Source organism: Vitis riparia, chromosome 13 (genome assembly GCF_004353265.1).
Source record: "Vitis riparia cultivar Riparia Gloire de Montpellier isolate 1030 chromosome 13, EGFV_Vit.rip_1.0, whole genome shotgun sequence".
In the NCBI taxonomy this organism is placed as follows: Eukaryota; Viridiplantae; Streptophyta; class Magnoliopsida; order Vitales; family Vitaceae; genus Vitis; species Vitis riparia.
The window spans coordinates 16295281-16314063 of record NC_048443.1 but is presented as its reverse complement, the minus strand read 5'-3'; the positions used below and the strand labels follow the sequence as shown (position 1 = coordinate 16314063).

Below are 18783 nucleotides of genomic sequence, written 5' to 3'. Positions count from 1 at the left end.
AATTGTCATTAATTATGCAGTTGATGCATATATTATGAAATATAGAATGATATCCTTATTAAACTTTAATCACTCGGGTTTAACAAATTGTCATTAACTAAACAAATGAGATTAAATATTAATCTCTTACCTTTATCTGAAAAATGCAAACTATTTGAAAGAAAATATATATACTGTTGGAAAGAAAATAGAAAAAAAGGGAAAAAAAAGAAAAATAAAAGAATTAATTTGTAGATAATAAATTATTTTTTCACCCTCATTCAAACTCATTTCACTTAGTATTTTTCTTTTTAAATATAAAGATTAAATAATTTAAAATTCTTAATTTTTTTTTATTAATTTTGATTATATTTGATTGGTAAGATTTTTTTTTTTCTCTTTTTTAAAGCATTTTCCTACAGGAAATAGCCTAAAATAGATAAATAAATAAAAAAAGTAACCAAATAATCATAAATGGTGGGACCGTGGGAGATGAGAGTTATGAGAAGATAGATATCGATGAAGTTTCCCCATGTCAAAGGTCTCACATGAAATTCCCACCTACAAGACCAGGCCTTTTATCTGTTGACTCTCAATACTACCCTTTCTTCTCTGAAATTTCATCCTAACTTCTTCCCTATTCACCTCCCCGAACTTTTCTCAAGAAATAGCTGAAATGCTAAGCTACCCCTGTCTCCTAGCCTGAAGAGATATCAAGCTTCGAAATCTCTTCTACTTGTGACACAGAAAGAGGAGAAGAAAACAACCATGGCTTCCACAAACACCCAGATCATCTCTGATTCTCCTTCTTCTTCTTCGAAATCAACCCATCAATTCACTTATGAAGTCTTCTTGAGTTTCAGAGGAGAAGACACCCGCTATGGTTTCACAGATCATCTTTATGAGGCTTTGATTTCCAGTGGAATTCGCACCTTTAGAGATGATGAAGATCTGGCGAGAGGAGGACTAATTGCATCTGAGCTGCTGGAAGCTATTGAAGAATCAAAGATTTTTGTTATCATTTTTTCGGAAAACTATGGTGCCTCTAGGTGGTGTCTAGATGAACTCGTGAAGATCAGTGAGTGTGGGGCAACCGAGGGGCGACGGATTCTACCAATTTTCTATCATGTGGATCCATCCCATGTGCGGAAGCAAAGAGGGAGTTATGAAAAGGCATTTGTTGATCACGAAAAGGAAGCAGATGAGGAGAAAAGGGAGAAGATTCAAAAGTGGAGAAGTGCCTTGGCAGAAGTTGGCAATCTTGCTGGATATGATCTACAAAAATATCAGTAACTATAATTTCCTCTCATCTTTTTCATTGCAACATTTTCTCTGGGTTGACCTTTATCTACTTATAAAACTTAGGCCAAGTTGTTATAAAATTTAATTAAACCTTATGAATTATAACTTTCACATATAGTACATCCAACTTTACCCAAAAAAAAAAAAAAGAAATTCTGATTTTTTTTTTTTATCCAAACTACTTTTCAAAAAAATTACATTGAATTTTTTTTTTTAAACATTTATTTGATTCTTTAAAAATGTAAGGGAAAATCAAGGGAAAAATAAAAAATAAAAAATTGAAGAAAATAAAAATTGATTTCAAGACAACAAATAAATTTGATATGCTTCCAGAAACTCATCTCAATTGTTTTTTCTATTTAAATTAATATTAAATAATATGAAATTGTATATGTTTTTAACTAATTTTAATTATGTTAGTTTTTTTTGGAATTTTTTTTAGTAAATCAAATACAAGAAATCATGATACTTTCTTGTAACAAAATATAGTATTAGAAAATGAAAATATTGGGGCTAGGTAAATATAGCTTTTTTATTTTATTTTTTCAATCTAAAAAGATTAAAATATATTTTATTTTTTGAATTTAATTGATAATTAGATATTAAAACTACTATTTTTTATTTGGTTTCCAATGAATCTTAACTTTATTTGATGATAATGTTGTTTTTTATTTTGATAATTTTGATAACGTTGTTTTTGGTGATGACATGGATGAATTGTTTTTCTTTTTTAATTTTCTTTGAAAGCTAATAGGATTTAATTTTTATTGGGAATAGATCACTTAAGGATTAAGTATCTAATATTAGATTGACACTTATTATAATTATAAAATAGTTGAATAAGAATAAAAGTAAATTAAAAAATAGTTATGCTAAAAATTTTATTTTGTTAATAATAAAATATACAAATAAAGTAGAATTGAAAAAATACTAAAGTATTAATATGCCCAAACCAACTTTAATAATAAAAAAATAGAAAAATTACCGATGAAAAAAAATAAAATTTCAGTCTTTTATAACTTTATTAACTTTATAAAGAACATATAAATAATTTAAAAATATATATATAAATTAAAATAATTTTATTATATCTTTTTTTATTACAAATGAAATGAGAAAATATTAGATTATTTTTTCTTTTTTATAATTTTTGAAATTGAAATGACATACATTATATTACATTAATTATTTCTTTGAAAATTATGAAAGTTCAAATAAAGTTATTTTAGTCTTTATAAAAAATAATAGTAATTAATCTTTTTCTATAAAACGAAATATATTTTAATCTTTTCCAACTAAAAAGGTGAAAAATTAATCATAATTTTTTCAAATATTTCATCTCATTATACCTTATTCCATTTTTTCTCCAAGGAATATTTACTTTTGAATTTCTACTCTCTTTCTTCTCTTATATATATGGAGACAAATAGTTGAAAAACAAAAATCATTAGAACCATCGTAACAACTTCCACAAAAAATTTGAAGTGTTATTCCATGCATGTTAAGCCCACGAAATTCATGCTCACTTTAATTGAAAATTCTATTCAACTCAGCATTTCCTCACATTGATAATGCTTTTTTTCCCCTCTTCTTTGTGATCTTAATTTTATTTTATGATCTTAAAATTATCTATTACTCCAAACGAAAGTCACAATTAGTTTCTCCTGTTGATCTCCTTCTTCTGATAAGCATAATACTTTCATATTCCTATTGTATTAGCATGGAATTAATATATTGGTTTTCTAGCTACCCATTTGTTAGATATCATACTAATTTTTTTTTTCCTTTTTTTTTAAAAAAAAAAAATCTGTCATAATGAATGAAATTATTAACAAATTTTCATAAAAACCCGAGAAGCCTAACTTTTTACTATGGCTAAGAGAAAAAAAAAATGATTTCCTTATATTTGAATAACATAGAAAATAGTATAGAAAGAAAATTACACCCCTTCCTCCTCCTCAAGTAGGGAAAGTTTTGTTTCCCCTTTTGGCCTTTTTTTTTTTTTTTCAATTAGCATTATGCTTCACTAACTAAAAAAGTACTTAAATAGTAAATTGGGTGATTTTTTTTCCTTTTTTTTTGTGGGGGGTAGGGGTTCACATTTGATTAGCCACTAGTTCAATCATAGTGGAGAATCTAAGTATTGCGAATTTACTTCACATTTTTTTTTTATTTTTTACAACTTATTTTAACTTAGCATATATACTTTGTAATTGACAGATATGAGACAAGACTTATCAAGAAAATTATTGATGTCATCCTCAAAGAATTGAACTCCAAGCTCTTACTACATGTTAGCAAGAACATAGTTCGAATGAATGTTCATTTGGAAAAATTGAAATCATTGATAAAACTTGAGTCAAATGAGGTTCGCATGATTGGGATTTATGGGCTTGGTGGAATTGGTAAGACCACAATTGCCAAAGCTGTATATAATAATATCTCACATCAATTTGAGAGTAGAATTTTTCTTGAAAATGTTAGAGAAAGATCCAAGGACTTCTCAAGTCTACTTCAATTACAGAAAGAACTTCTTAATGGTGTTGTGAAGGGAAAAAATAAAAAAATAAGTAGTGTTCATGAAGGGATTAATGTGATAAGAAACAGGTTTCACTCTAAAAAGGTTCTTCTTATTCTTGATGATGTAGACAATTTGAAGCAATTAAAATTCTTAGCTGGAGAACATGGTTGGTTTGGTCCTGGAAGTAGAATCATCATAACCTCTAGAGATCAACAGTGTTTAAATGTGCATGAAGTCGATGCATCATATGAAGTTGAGGCACTAAATTACAAGGAGTCTATTCAACTTTTCTGTCAACATGCTTTTAAACAAAACATTCCTAAAAGTGACTATGTAGACCTCTCAAATCATGTAGTAAATTATGTGAAAGGCCTGCCATTAGCTCTTGAAGTTTTGGGTTCTTTTCTTTTTAATAAAAGTGGGTCTGATTGGGAAAGTGCATTACAAAAACTAAAGGAAAATCCCAACATAGAAGTCCAAAATGTACTTAAGATAAGCTTTGATGGATTGGACAAGAAAGAGCAAGAAACATTCCTTGACATTGCGTGCTTCTTCAAGGGATGGAATGAAAATGATGTAACAAGACTAGTAGAGCATGGAAGGATTGTAATAAGAGTTCTTAGTGACAAGTGCCTCATAACTCTTTTTGGTAATACCATAAGGATGCATGATTTGGTAGAAGAAATGGGTAGAGAAATTGTTCGACATGAACATCCTAAAGAGCCTGGGGAATGGAGCAGATTGTGGGACCCCAAGGATATTTCCCTTGTATTGAAAAAAGAAATGGTATGGATCAAATGCATTAACTTTCTTTATATATAGTGTCATTATTTTTGTTTAAGGAATTATATATCTTTAAAGTTTTTCAAAGGTTTTATATGTTTCATGCTTTATTTATCTTCATGTACTTTTAATTTTAGGGAACGAAAGCAGTTGAAGCGATATTTCTAGACATGTGTACATCAAGAGAGATCTCATTTACTACTGAAGCTTTCAAAAGGATGGAGAGACTTAGATTATTAAAAATTTACTGGAGTTGGGGTTTTCTTGATTATATGGGAAAATGGTGTCAAAAGCTCCTCCTTCCTGAAGACTTTCAATTTCCTTCATATTATTTAAGATATCTTCATTGGGAAGGATACTCTTTGAAATCCTTGCCTTCAAATTTTGATGGAGAGAACCTCATTGAACTCACTTGCAGCATAGCAATATAGAACACCTTTGGCAAGGGAAAAAGGTAGTATTAAACTTAGTTATATTATGTCTTCCCTTAGATTAATTTTGAAGTTCATGAGAATTTATTTGCTAAAATAAAATAATTAATTTCTTTTGTTGTAGTATCTTGAAGAGTTGAAGATCTTGAATTTATCAAATTCTCAGCAGCTGAATGAAATCCCACACTTCTCAAATATGGCAAATCTGGAGCAACTAGATGTTGAAGGTTGTAGAAGTTTGGATAATGTTGACTCATCTATTGGTTTCTTGAAGAAGCTTACTTTGTTGAATTTGAGAGGGTGCCAAAAGATTAGAAGCTTGCCAAGTACAATTCAAAACTTGGTCTCTCTTAAAAGTCTTTATATAGATGGTACTGCTATTGAAGAATTACCCTCCTCAATCTGTCATCTCACCTCACTTCAGTTGCTATCTATTCGTGAATGCAAAAACTTGAGGAGTCTTCCGAGCAACATTTGTAGGTTGAAATACCTTGAAGAACTTAATCTCTCTGATTGTTCAAACTTGGAGACTTTTCCGGAAATCATGGAGGATATGGAATGCTTAAAGTGGCTTGATTTAAGTGGAACGTGTATAAAAGAGCTTCCATCATCAATTGAGTTTCTAAAATATCTCGTTGATTTGCAGTTAGAGAAGTGTGAAAACTTGAGGAGTCTTCCGAGCAGCATTTGTAGGTTGAAATACCTTGGAGAACTTAATCTCTCTGGTTGTTCAAACTTGGAGACTTTTCCGAAAATCATGGAGGATATGGAATGCTTAAAGTGGCTTGATTTAAGTGGAACATGTATAAAAGAGCTTCCATCATCAATTGAGTTTCTAAAACATCTCGTTGATTTGCATTTAGTGAAGTGTGAAAACTTGAGGAGTCTTCCGAGCAGCATTTGTCGGTTGAAATACCTTGAACAACTTAATCTCTCTGGTTGTTCAAACTTGGAGACTTTTCCGGAAATCATGGAGAATATGGAATGCTTAAAGTGGCTTGATTTAAGTGGAACGTGTATAAAAGAGCTTCCGTCATCAATTGGATATTTAAATCATCTTATTTATTTGCGTTTGAGCCACTGCAAAAACTTGAAGAGTCTTCCAGGCAGCATTGGTTGGTTGAAATTGCTTAGAAAACTCTATCTCAGTGGCTGTCCAAACCTAGTCACAGAGGACATGGAAAATTTAATAAATCTTGGTTTATTAGAAACTCAGAATATGATGGATGGAGTAGCCCCAAGTGATTTATGGTGCCTATCCTCGCTGGAAGAATTAGATCTAAGTAAAAACAATATGCGTCACATACCTACTGCTATTACTCAACTTTGTAATCTAAGATGCCTTAAAATCAGTCACTGCAAGATGCTTGAAGAAATTCTAGAGCTTCCATCAAGTCTAAGACAAATATATGCACATGATTGCCCAATCTTTGGAACTTTATCAAATCCATCAACTCTTCTTTGGTCTTCTCTCCTCAAATGCTTCAAGAAAATTGAGGTACAATTTTTGTTTAAACTTTTTTTTTTCTCTTTTAATTACAAGTACTTGTGAATTAATCGATATTTATTTTAATTTCCTATTTTCTCTGCAATTAATAGTTCTAATTTACTTTGTTTGTTAAGCTGACCCACCTCTGGAAATGTTACTTTTAACTGTGCAGCCTCCTTTGAAATGGAGAAGTATTAATCTAGGAGGTAATGGAATTCCGGGGTGGGTACTGCATCAGGAAATGGGAAGCCAAATAAGAATAGAGCTTCCTATGAATTGGTATGAAGATGACCACTTCCTAGGATTTGGATTTTTCTATCTTCATCATCAATCAGAAAAAATTGATTTATATTTGAAATTTGATGAAGGAGAGTATGCTTACGATGAAGTAGAAATTCTCTGTAGTGACTGCCACGAGATTAATGGTAGTGAATCAGATGAAGTGTTGCTAGTGTACTATCCTAAGATTTCTTTTAGGGACGAGTTCCACTCCAATCATTATATGCACCTTCAAGCTTCATTTGATGATTATTGGGGCGAAATCAAAAGTTGTGGGGTTCATCTTATATACTCTCAAGATGATCAATAGAACCATATCTCGTCGGTAGATTTTCTTGGCACCCAAGATGATGAAGACAACCATAAGCCTATGTTGTTGAATATTGAGAATTTTGGTGACAACAGATCAACAACAAAATCTATCAAGAGAAGTCGTGATGGTGCAGAACATAACCAAGCAGAGGAACCACACCATAAAAGATTGAGAGAACCCAACACCCATCTCAAGCTTTAAACTCAAACACCAACCAGCAGGTACATCAGCAAAACTTTCTTAATTTATATTTAACCATCTCTATACGTCTTCAGTTTGCTCATTTAAGCTATCATGAAAATTTATTAGGAAGTCATCTTCCTTTTTCTTCCTCATTACTTTATGATTTAGAGCACATCATTATCCTATATGTGGCCTGTGTAGCACTATATATTTTAATATCTATATTTTAAAAAATAAAAATATATATCCTATTTAGCTAATAAGTCAAATGCCCTACACTTAATTTTTAGTTCTAATATTTTTTGTGAATAACTTTTTTTGTGAAACTCTTTTATAAAAATTTTAATGAATTAACTATCATGTATTTTGTGATTAAGGCATGTGCATAATAAATTATGGGTGCAACCCCATTTAGATTTTATTTTTTAGAAATAAAAATAAAATAAAATTTCGAATAAACAAGACAACCTAAAAATAAAAATATATTTTATGATAATTTTTTTCCATTGTTATAAATCATTTAATAATTTTTATGAATCATTGCAAAATGTTATTTAAAAAAAAAAACTTTTTCAAGGACTCTCTGAGCCCAAACTTATAGAATTTAATTGATTGTCAAAGTTTTACATCTCTCATTAAAATTTAAATTGATGTGTATCCATTTTTCAATAATTAGATAAATTATTTAATTTTTTAAGATTTTCATGATTTTATTTGAAAAAAAGTTCCCCGATTATTTTTTAATATCTTAATTTATTTAGAATAAACTCAAATAAATTGTATAACATAGAGTTATAAATAATTTGCTCCCATATTCAATTATAATGCAATTCTTTTGTTAATATATATTTTTTTAAAATAACTTATTTAGATTACCAATTAAAATTACAGCTTTATCCTTGTCATATTAATGCAATGGCAGTTTTACCCTTCTCATTCATCTAACTTTGTTTACTCTCCACATTGATTCAAGGACTCTCCTGAGACGGATTCTGTCATTTCTCTATCTAGAATTTTCCTTCAAGTCCTGGATTTGAAGAAGAATTTGAGCCACATTTGCCATGGAAGAAAAGTGGTTGCTACCGTATAAGATCCCCTGTAGCTGCTGCCATATATGCACCAGTGGCGGGCCTTCACCGCTACAATAACATCACTATATATAGACCAGTGCCTCCCGCTCACCCCCACTGCAAAACCCATTCACGGTGTTGATGCCATTCCCATTCCCTTCCTCTAACAATGAGCAGTATTCAGACGAAAAGAAATTTTGCAGGTAAACGTGCCTTTCCCTTTCCTTTCTTCTAACAATGAGCAGTACAACCTTCTTTTCACTGACTGAAAGTCACCAAAACTTTTTTGGTTTTATTTCTCAGTGGTCAATAATGAAGATTATTGGAGTGTGGATGAAGAGTCTTGGTATTTTTTTGATTCACTCATTATTCTTTCAACCAAATGACTTTTAGTTTTCTGATTCACCAAAACATGTCATTTTATTTTACTTTATTTTTCTGATTCACCATATGGTTTCAATTTTTAGGGTTTTTTTTTTTTCCTTTTTGCTAAGTTATTCTTCTCCATCTTTTGGTTTTATTTCTCCACATTCTATGATTATGTTGGGATCTCATATCTTTTTTGGTTTGATTTCCTTTGGGTTTTCTTTTGATGGATTTCTCATCATTCCTTCTTTCTAAGACAAGACAAATATAATTCGTACCTGGTAAGACGATGTTTATTAGATCTTCAGAATGATAAATTTTCTATGGAGAGAAATTAAATGATGCCCATGCATCATCACTTGTCCCTAGTAGAACTACAGGTGATTTGTATGTTGTTTGGGTAATTGGTGAAGTTTCAGATTGCCTTGGGCTACTTGAGTTGCATGCCAATTGGGAGAAATTTTTGATGGAGAGATTTTTTATTGCAGTATGCTTCCTTGAGACCAAAACTATGGGGAGTTTTCAGTATTTGGGGTTAGATATCTAATATCATTTACAAAAAAGAATAAAATGTTCTTTTATTCACTCTAATCCAATAATCAACATCAACTAGCATTAGTTGGTGTAAGTTTCCAGTATAAACCAATGAACAAAAAGAGTATTTTTCTTGTCTAGTAATAGCATATCTCTATCATGTTACAAGATCTGCAGTGGTGAGATCTTTTATTAATGTCTACTCCCTAATCACATCACCTAAAATGGTAAGGATATTTTTCTGGAAGAACATGGACATTTGGGTGTGAAAAAAAAAATGTTGTAATCACTTAGTGACATCAGGCTTTGCTCCATGCCTCAATATGAAGTGGCTTAATTTGGTGAGTGGTGATTGGATATCATTGGTAGGAAAGGTCAGTGGTAATTCAAAGCCCAATTCTGATCAGTTTACTCTCTACTGTTCACAATTTTCCCCATTTCATAGGTCAGACTTGAGCCACTCTCACCCAAAAGGGAAAACAGGGGGCTCTTCCTAATGGTAAGACCATTGGTGCAAAGCGGGTTTGAATGGAGGATATTATACATGGTAATCTTTAGGTACAGAACTAAATAGGTGGGTAAATAGACACTAAAAAGGGTAATTGAAATTTTCTTTGGTGTTCAAAAATTGTGTTTCATTTACTAATGGTCACACAGGCCAAAATTGTGGGGAGATTTTGGAGAAAAACACCAGTGATATTAGTATATGTTTCTCCCTTCCAATAACCAGCTAGCACACGTTTCTCTGGGTGATTTTTCTTAGCCGTCTTCCTTCCTGAAATTTCATAACTTTTTAGGGACTGTTTGTTGTCCATTTCTCCCATCATGAATGTAAAATTGGCTTTCTCCTATCTTGAAACACTAGTGATATTTGGCTTTCTTCATTCCATTTTTCTGTTCTCATCCAACCTATTCTCAAGAGATTTTCCCAACATTTTTCAAACACAGAATATAAAATTATATGAAATACGTATATATTGTAATGTGGATGCTAGTGTGCATGTTGCACTTTGGCCTTGAAAAGGGGGTAAAAAAAAAAAGTTTGGCAGATTTTATAAGGTTGATGCATCTCAGTTTCATATTCCAAGCCTTTTAATTTTCAGACTACGAATGCTTTCATCACTAATCATGTTTCAGTTTCTTCAACAGCTTGAGATCCCTTCGGGACATATATACAGAAGATCTTTCACCTGAACATATACACAAAGGACTCCTAGTTTCTGTTAGTCCGAAGTCATAGATTGATCTGTAAGTCTTTCAATCTTCAACTTCTCATAGTTCTGCATTTTGGACACCATATAGAAGTGAAGTTATTCCACTTTGATTCTTCTGCAATAGCATTTGAAAATATGTCATGTTATGTAATTACTTTCGTTGTTCAAGATATATATATAAAGATGAGATTAGTGCTTCTAAAGGCTATTCACTACAAGGCTCTGTTCTGCAATGAGTATGACTAGTCTACATGATGATCTAAAACCTCTTCCAGTTTTTAACATTTGCTAGTTTGGATCTATTTTGACAAGTTATAAAACTTGTCTACATGACATCTCTTATAAAATGGGTTCAACAAGATATGATTATTAAAATAGTATTACCAAAATAGAGACAAAATTTAAGGATGTTTTTAATGTTTATTTATTTTTATGTCTATGAAGTTTATTTGTAAAAATGTTTGTAATTAGATTTTAAATTGATAGGGATTAATAGAAAATTTGCTTGCCCTGTAATTGTTGGAAATTTTGAAAGATTTTGGATCAAATCTGGTCAAATCTTGCTTTATGGAGTGTGGATTTTAGTAAGTCTTGTTTGTATACAAAGCTCCTCTTCTTTGCATCTTGTAGAATAGAACAGTTTCCCAATTTCATGTGCTTGCTATTGTTTATAGGAATTACATTGGCCACATACTTTCTTAGCTAACAAATAGAGAAGAAAACCAGAGTTAAGAATAGGAAGATTCATTAATGGCTTGTTTTTTCTCTTTCCAAATTTTGTCCTGTTTTTAATGGATTCTGATTGATGGTTATTTTTCCTTTGTTTTATGGCAGTGACTACAGTTGATTCTGGTAGCAAGGCCCTTGAATTTATGGGGCAAGAAAATGACCCAAACACAATGACTGTTTCTCCAAACAGTCATTAGGTATGGTTTGCATGAGTGAAGGATTGTGAAGTTTTTATGTTTTTATGGATTCGCGGATGAAAAGCTGCTTTATAAGATATCCATGGTTTGGTTGCTGAAAAACTGAGGAAAAAGAAAGTAAATTTTGATTTTTTTATTTTATTTTTTATTTTTCTGGGTTTTTGTTCCTTATCCATGGATTTCCATATCAATCTTTTTTATAATTATATTTGTTTCTTTGATTTCTATAATGAAAAGACATGTCCTTTCTTTATTTTTATTTTTTAGATAAATACATTGTGGCAGCAGCGTAAGTTAGTATACTTTGTTCTTCTGGCAGGGTAGTTCTCCTTTAAGTTTCAAAAAAATAATCAAATTTTTTGTCTAGTTCTTTGTTTTGGTTTGTCTGTAGTCAGTCTATTTATGCATCCTGCTTGTGCAGATTTTTTTGGAGGTGCAACTTGATGGATATTGGCTTGCAAAATTTGGCATGGATTCAACTGGAAATGAACTGGCTTTGGTATCAATGGAACATCCAAGATCCTTTGTATCAATTACAGGAGGCCCAACCCTATTAAATGGTTATTCAACAGTTCATACCTCCAATTTTTGTGTTGTGACACAGTGGCTTATTAATCACCCCAAGTTTCAGAAAAATCCAATTTACATCCCCATAGTGGTTCAGGAAATATATATCGAATGGTATGTTAATCATGACTTCTCTATATGGCTAAGGAAAGGAGAATATTTTCATGAGTTATACAAAAACACTATTTAACCTAAGATTTTGCATTTCTTAAGTTCAATTTTCTTTTTGTTTTGAACACCCAAACAGAGTTTTAAGATTGATTAATCAATTCAACTCTTGGAGGAACTAATAATACATGTAAATGGAAATGAAAAGATGGTCATGATGGTTCAAGATTGGGCTCCATCTGAGCCCGTGCTTTCATTTTTCCTTTAGGATTCCAAAAGGACTACATATATTTCTAATAAGGTGCCTAATCATCCAATTGAAATTTCCTTTCTCTTTATTTTTGGTTGCAGGTAATGATGCAGGGAAAGAGCCAAAAATGAATATTCAAGTATGTAATCTAATTATATGATTCCAGTGACTTGCACCTTATGGTTTTAACTTTTGTACATTACATTTGAATCCATTTGATCTTCTTTTAATTGGACTTAGGGATACACCATTGGAAACCTAATAATAGATCACTTTAGTGACTTCAATTCAAGAATTGCATACACTCATCAAGTAGGACTTCTATCAGATGAGCTCTATGAGGTGATTATTCCCCCCAACCACTTGGGTTTAATTCTTAATCGGATATGATTCCAAAATTTACATTGATTTGTTAGGCATTTCTAGGCAACCAAAGCAGTATCCTCATGTGAATAATATTAAACTATACAAGGATGGTTCAGGGGTTGCCACCTAAAAAGTATTCAGAGAATGTCATTCAGGTTTTAGACGCACATGCTTGTACCATTCTACATATTGAGGTAGAATTTTTGGTTTTGACTGAATTGAAAGATGAAGTTTTTTTTTTTACTTGTTTTGCAAAAATTGCAAGAAATAATCCTAAAAACACAAATATGCAAAGATTCAGGTGGTTGAAGATACCCCGAGTGGCAATTGATTGAATAAGATAAAATGAAGACCAATTCAATTATGTGTTTATAGAATGTTTTAAAAGGCAATTGGGTTTTATGTTTTTTTTGAATCTAACTGGCATCATGTCTCTTTCTTTTGACTAGTCTTTTCCTTTCCTTACTTTTACCAGATACCAAATGGAGTTTGAGAATGCAGTCTTACTCAACTTGTGCTACTAATTAGATTATTTGTTGGTGATATTTTCTTTTTCAGGCCAATATCTAAAAGCTAAGGTTGATGGAGGTTTTGGCAAGGACGTGCTGGAGTTTTTGTTGAAAGGAGATGTGGTTGCTTATAGAACCATGGCTACAAGAGTTTCTTGAAATAGCCTGAAGATTAACTGATTGATAGAGTTGTCAACTTGTAATGCAGCTACGGCAGTGTCATTTATACGATCTTTCCCTAAAATGAAGGTGTGATACGATTATGGTTTGCTGATGTTTATATTGACATTCAGTTTGGTATCTGTAACAGGCTATCCTCAACCATCCTCATTGGTAGTGCCATAGCTGTATTTGTATCTATAGGCATCTACCCAATGTGGGCTGGTGATGATCTTTACAAACTGGTTGCTAGCAATGTTGAACAGCTTGGGAACTTCTTAAAAGGTATGCCTAAAATAAAAATGTGGCATTACACCCCAAATGAATGTGTAGATTGCTCAATATAAATCCAAAGAGAACCATACCTTTTACATTTTTTTAATCTAATTTTGATGACTTATAAGTTAGTGAATTTGTAGGATTTTCAGGGGAATATTTTAGAGTCTCAGGAGACGGAGAATCCAAGGATAGCAAAACAATTCTTCAAGATACAAAGTATTTTGACTTCAAAAATCACTAAAGATTACTTGGTGAGTTGAAAGATAGGTCTATTTCACTGTCAAAATTATCTAAATTCATAGACTACATCAAGTTACAACTTGTTTACATTTCTCAATTTGCAAACGAATTTTGCAAGATGGGAGCCTGGTCATGGTCGTTTTAGGTTTCGTCATCCTTAGAAACAATAGCAAAAGATTAGATCTCTAGCTGGCCAATGCGTCTATCACATTGAAGCTCTTAGCAGCTACCCTCACTCTCATATCCTAGTAGTAAACTCAACTCACAAACTAAAATTCATTGCCTTCAAATTACTTGATTTAACTTGGCTAACAAAACACCATAGCATAAGCTGCTTTCTCAATTAACTTCACTTTGCTATGATATCCTCATGGGCCCCATAGAGATCCAAAGCAAAATTCAAGAGGCTTGAACAAAGATGAGTATGGAATCCAGAAAAGCTTTGAAGGAATTAGCATCTGCAATCAAAAGTATGACTAAACCATGCTCTATTGATCCCCATATTGTAAACTCAAAAACTGCTGCTAAAACCCTTAAATCGTTGCTTGAAGCTCATTCTTGTGAAGACGTTGACCTTATTGAGCTAATGTCAACTGCTCTAGTAGGTTTATGTTTGATGGCATTATCCATCAAAATTAATCTGAAAATGTTTATATTTGATTTTTTTTGGAATGCAACAAATTCCTCTATATTTTGAATGCTAGGTGAGTATTATTATCGTGCGAGGAGTTCATAGAATTTAAATTTAAAAAAAAAAAATCTGTTTTTTTATTTGATAATCCAAAAAAAAAAAAAAAAAAAAATCAAATGAAAACCTATATGTAGAATGAGGACAAATTTATATTCCGATATACAAGGTCGATTTATATTTCTTTCTTCATTGAGCAAAACAGTGTAATGAAAATTTGGATTGGCCAATCGTGTTAATCTTAGTGAATTGATAATTATGTGGTCCAAATTGCAAACTAGGATATCTTAATGTTGCTTTTATATATGATGTATGTATGCAATAATATGCTATAATTTTCTACACAGGAGTATTATTGTTGATGGGTGTGTAACTGTAGCCTAAGCTTAGGATAGTGGATGAAAAGAACATGGAAGAGGAACACAAAGTTGTCTTATCTGGTAAAGTTGGAGAATTTGACTATTTACACTTTCTACATGGCCAAATTGGGAAACCAAAGGCAAATGTATTTACCTAGTTCACTAGACAGATGTTTATAGAATTGAAGAAGGCAAAATAGTTGGATTCCCAAGACAAAGGTCTTAACTAAACAAATATTTATCAAATTGATTTAGCATTATGCTTTGTAATGATTGAAATTTGAAAAAGTAAGTTATCTTACATTTAAATTCATTGGTTTCTCCAATTTTAATGTGTTCATATTAAAACGTCCCACTGATCCATGTTGAATGTTGTTGTAGTGCTAAACAAGGTAGAATTGGAGCTTTGTGCATAAAAAAATGCCACACACTTCCATGATCTTAGACTTCTTCAAAGGTTGGGAAAAAAAGCAAGCTTTGGAATGCATTTCGTGAACATATGGAGACATTGAACAGGTGAATTTTTACAAGATGGTTTACACTACAATAGATGCTCAACAAACATGATAGACTTGAGAGAGAATTTGAGTAACTAGCATAACGTTCTTGCGAAAACCATGTTAGGCTTGATAGTGCTTTTATCTAATGCTATACATATGTTGATTGAAGTAGTACAGACATAGAGCTACCTTTCCATCATTATTTGGTTCTTAATTATGTTAACCGAGTCTAAAATATATTAGATGTGTTGAATTTTATGATTCATCATTATGAAAAGCATCATATATGAGTGCACACACGTTGAAGCTCATATTATCTCCAATTGGAAAATAAATATTTCATTTAGGGTGCCTTATGGTTTAGGGAATGAAGTAAAGAATTATGTCATTATGCATAACCTCTAATTTTATACATTAGTTTAGATATATATTCTTCTTATATTAGACACTTAGATTTTGGCTTTTACGTTATATATGAAATCCATATTCATCAAAACTTGAAGAAAGAGAAAATATAATATAAAGTGGGAAACAAATCACTTGATCCCTAGGGCTAACAGAGCTGCAGAAATATCTTAAGCTTCATAACCCTCTTCTACACAAGCAATGCGAGGGCTATCTTGTGGGTTCGTGTTTCCCCTTTTGAAGTTGCCTTTCACTGCAAAGAAGTTTCTACCCACCATACTTCACCAAGCCTCTTAGAATAATGGCCTTGTGGAGACAAACAAGTAGGTCTTCATAATTTGTATCCTATATTTTCCAAACAAACACCACCATTTTAGAGAGGTCAATTCCCCATCTGATTGAGAGATACTAGTAGAAGACATAAATGTTAAAGAGTTGGTAGTGTTTTTTATGTGTGCTATATGCATAAGGAAAAGATCTTACCTTAGTGCTTGGACCCTTGATGCATATAAGGGTATCACATTCAACCTTGATGCAATTTGCATATGGATAAGGCAACAATGGAAGCCTCTTATTTGCATTCTTTTGTTGCAAGACATCAATTCTCTAAGTCTATCATTCATTTGTTTAAGTTCTTATTGGAAATATAGTACTAGAGCATCAATCAGTTCATATCCAAGGTACTAGTCTCTACAACTTTTTTCCCAAAGGGTGGTTGATTCATGCCTAATTGGTGTCTCAGCTGATTCGTGTTCAGCTGGTGCTCCTTGATTGAGGAAGTAATCAACAAAATTTATAACCTATTACATCATATACTAGGGTAGCAAAGACAAAACTACTATAGCATAGTGGCTCTAGGATCGTTCACTGGGATGGGTTTTCACTTCACAAATGATATTAATTCAAAGTTGAATTGGTGCCTTTTCATTTCAAGGTTAGCTTTAAAAGAAAACATAAAGATGTTTGAATGAAAAAAGATTGGTTTTAAGCTAACCAAAAATAGTAGTAACTAATTTTACTTACAAAGCAAAGGTGTTTCTTGGAGTTTCAGATCACTAGGCTCAGATTCCTCATACAAAAAGGGAGTTTCGGTCACTTGTTTCTTTTCCTCGCATTAGAGAATTAACATATAGTTCCTTCTCCAACCGGTGTTGTACAGATGCTTCCCATTAATGGGTTCAAACACTAAATCCCTCTCACTGATGCATCTTGCAATGACTCATACCTCTCACCTAGCACTTGCCATTCAAGGTGATCTTTAACCTTGGATTACCCGTCACAAGCTCGCAAGAGATAACTAATGGATGCCTCCTTGGAGTCCAAAAGCTTACCAAGTGTTGGCAATTCTAGAAAATCCTACTTTCAAGTCACCTCCCAGAGGCTCGCAAGGGGTAAACTAGTGAATCTCCATGGACGGAGATCACTTGCCTTACCAAGTGTTGGCCCAGGTGATTTAAAGATGTTTTAAGTTAACTAAAAAGATAAAAACCATTAACGGGTCACACTTTCTCTTCATTAAAAATTAAAACAACAAAACTTCCAATTTATGCATGAGGAAACTTACCCGGCTTTCTTCACTCCAAGAGACAAAGAGCCTAGCCTCTCATCCTCTAAGGAAAAATCCTCAGAGTTTGATTGGCTAGAAAGAAAAAGAATGAGAAAACAAAAATATATATGAAAAGCAGAGCAAGTGCTCTGTATTTTACTTCCTTTGAAACTTTTACAAAAGGTTCATCACCCTCAGAACAGGCTCCTCGGGCTCTATTTATATCAAAATTACATTGATAGCTATTACATGGATATTTAGCCAAATTCCTAACTTAAAAGCTAAGGAATCCTATAATTGGTGGGATACAAGGAGAATTTGGGGATTTAGGCTACAAAAATCTGAAGAAAAATATCTCCAAGTGTCGGTTACAAATATCGGGAAGCACTAAGGACCATTTCACAGGTAAAAGATAAGGTCTGTGAAATTTCGCAGGTGCATAAGAAGGGCTGCGAAATTTCTTTGCAGCAAAAGGCTGATTCAACATCTCCGCGAAGTGGACTTCCATCTTGTGGTGTTTGGCTTCCATCGCGGCGTGAAGCTTCAGGGGAAATCCATAGCACTGTACAAAAGTGTTGCGAAATATCTCGTAACAAAAGGCTGATTCCGCAGCACTTTTCTGAATCCTTCCTTCAGCTTGGAGCAGTCATCTTCCAAAGGTTGTAACTTCCTCATTTCAACTCCGAATTGCACACGGTTTGAAGCATTGGATTGTTGACTTCCTAAGCTTTCAAATGACATATTGTATGCATAATTTGGACTTCAGGAAGTGCTCCAAAAGTGGCTGCAGTGACTGTCATCAAGAATGCTTCAAGGCTGGATTCTCTTTGCTTCCCCTTTTACATTTCCACTTTGCTTATGGCAAAAGTGCCTCGAAGCTTTGATTCTTCATGCCTCTAAGCTTCCCATTGCTTGCCAAGGATTCCATATAACTCTCCTCACTCTCATAATGCTTTGGTGATCAAAATACTAACAAAAACACCAAAACTTACACAATTTGATTAGAATTGATTGAAAGGGGCCTTAACATGCTAATTGGGTTAAAAGGCACTAACTACTACTCAAAAGTGTTTAAAAGGATTAATTAAAAGCTATCAAATAGCACTTTTTGAGTAGTAATCAGTGGTTAGTAACAATCTTACCTTAATTGTTGGTTTCACTTACAACCACACACATCGCATACTCCACAATGTCAACCATTGATCTAACATTCTTAGCAGGTCATCAATACTCGATATGGGCCTACTAGATCTTTTACATAAAAATAAGGGTAAAGAAGAAATTTTATCCATCTATGAATGTGCACCCAATGGATTAGTTGATCCATATTGATGCAATGCGGTAAAATGCACTAGTAAATATGTTCCTCTTCATGTCTACATATTTTATTGTCTAGGAGGAATTACACTTGTTTTTT

At 32.5% G+C, this 18783-nt stretch overlaps 2 protein-coding genes across 2 annotated transcripts; both read left to right on the top strand.

The window, feature by feature from the left end:
* Positions 1-549: 549 nt before the first annotated feature.
* On the top strand, positions 550-4998 carry LOC117928356 (disease resistance protein RUN1-like; the record flags this gene model as incomplete). Its single annotated transcript, XM_034848250.1, has 3 exons — positions 550-1268; positions 3502-4588; positions 4723-4998. Coding segments are annotated over exons 1-3 (1884 nt in total), but the record flags the coding sequence as incomplete, so codon positions are not given.
* Positions 4999-5001: 3 nt separating this feature from the next.
* Positions 5002-6631, top strand: LOC117928159 (disease resistance protein RPV1-like). Its single transcript, XM_034848049.1, has 2 exons — positions 5002-5039; positions 5141-6631. The coding sequence occupies exon 2, from the start codon at positions 5213-5215 to the stop codon at positions 6566-6568; it is 1356 nt and encodes a 451-aa protein (XP_034703940.1). The 5' UTR covers positions 5002-5039; positions 5141-5212; the 3' UTR covers positions 6569-6631.
* Positions 6632-18783: the final 12152 nt, after the last annotated feature.

Bases quoted from the DNA above. Each gene is read 5' to 3' on its own strand.
- LOC117928159 (XM_034848049.1), top strand. From the start codon at position 5,213: ATGGCAAATCTGGAGCAACTAGATGTTGAAGGTTGTAGAAGTTTGGAT.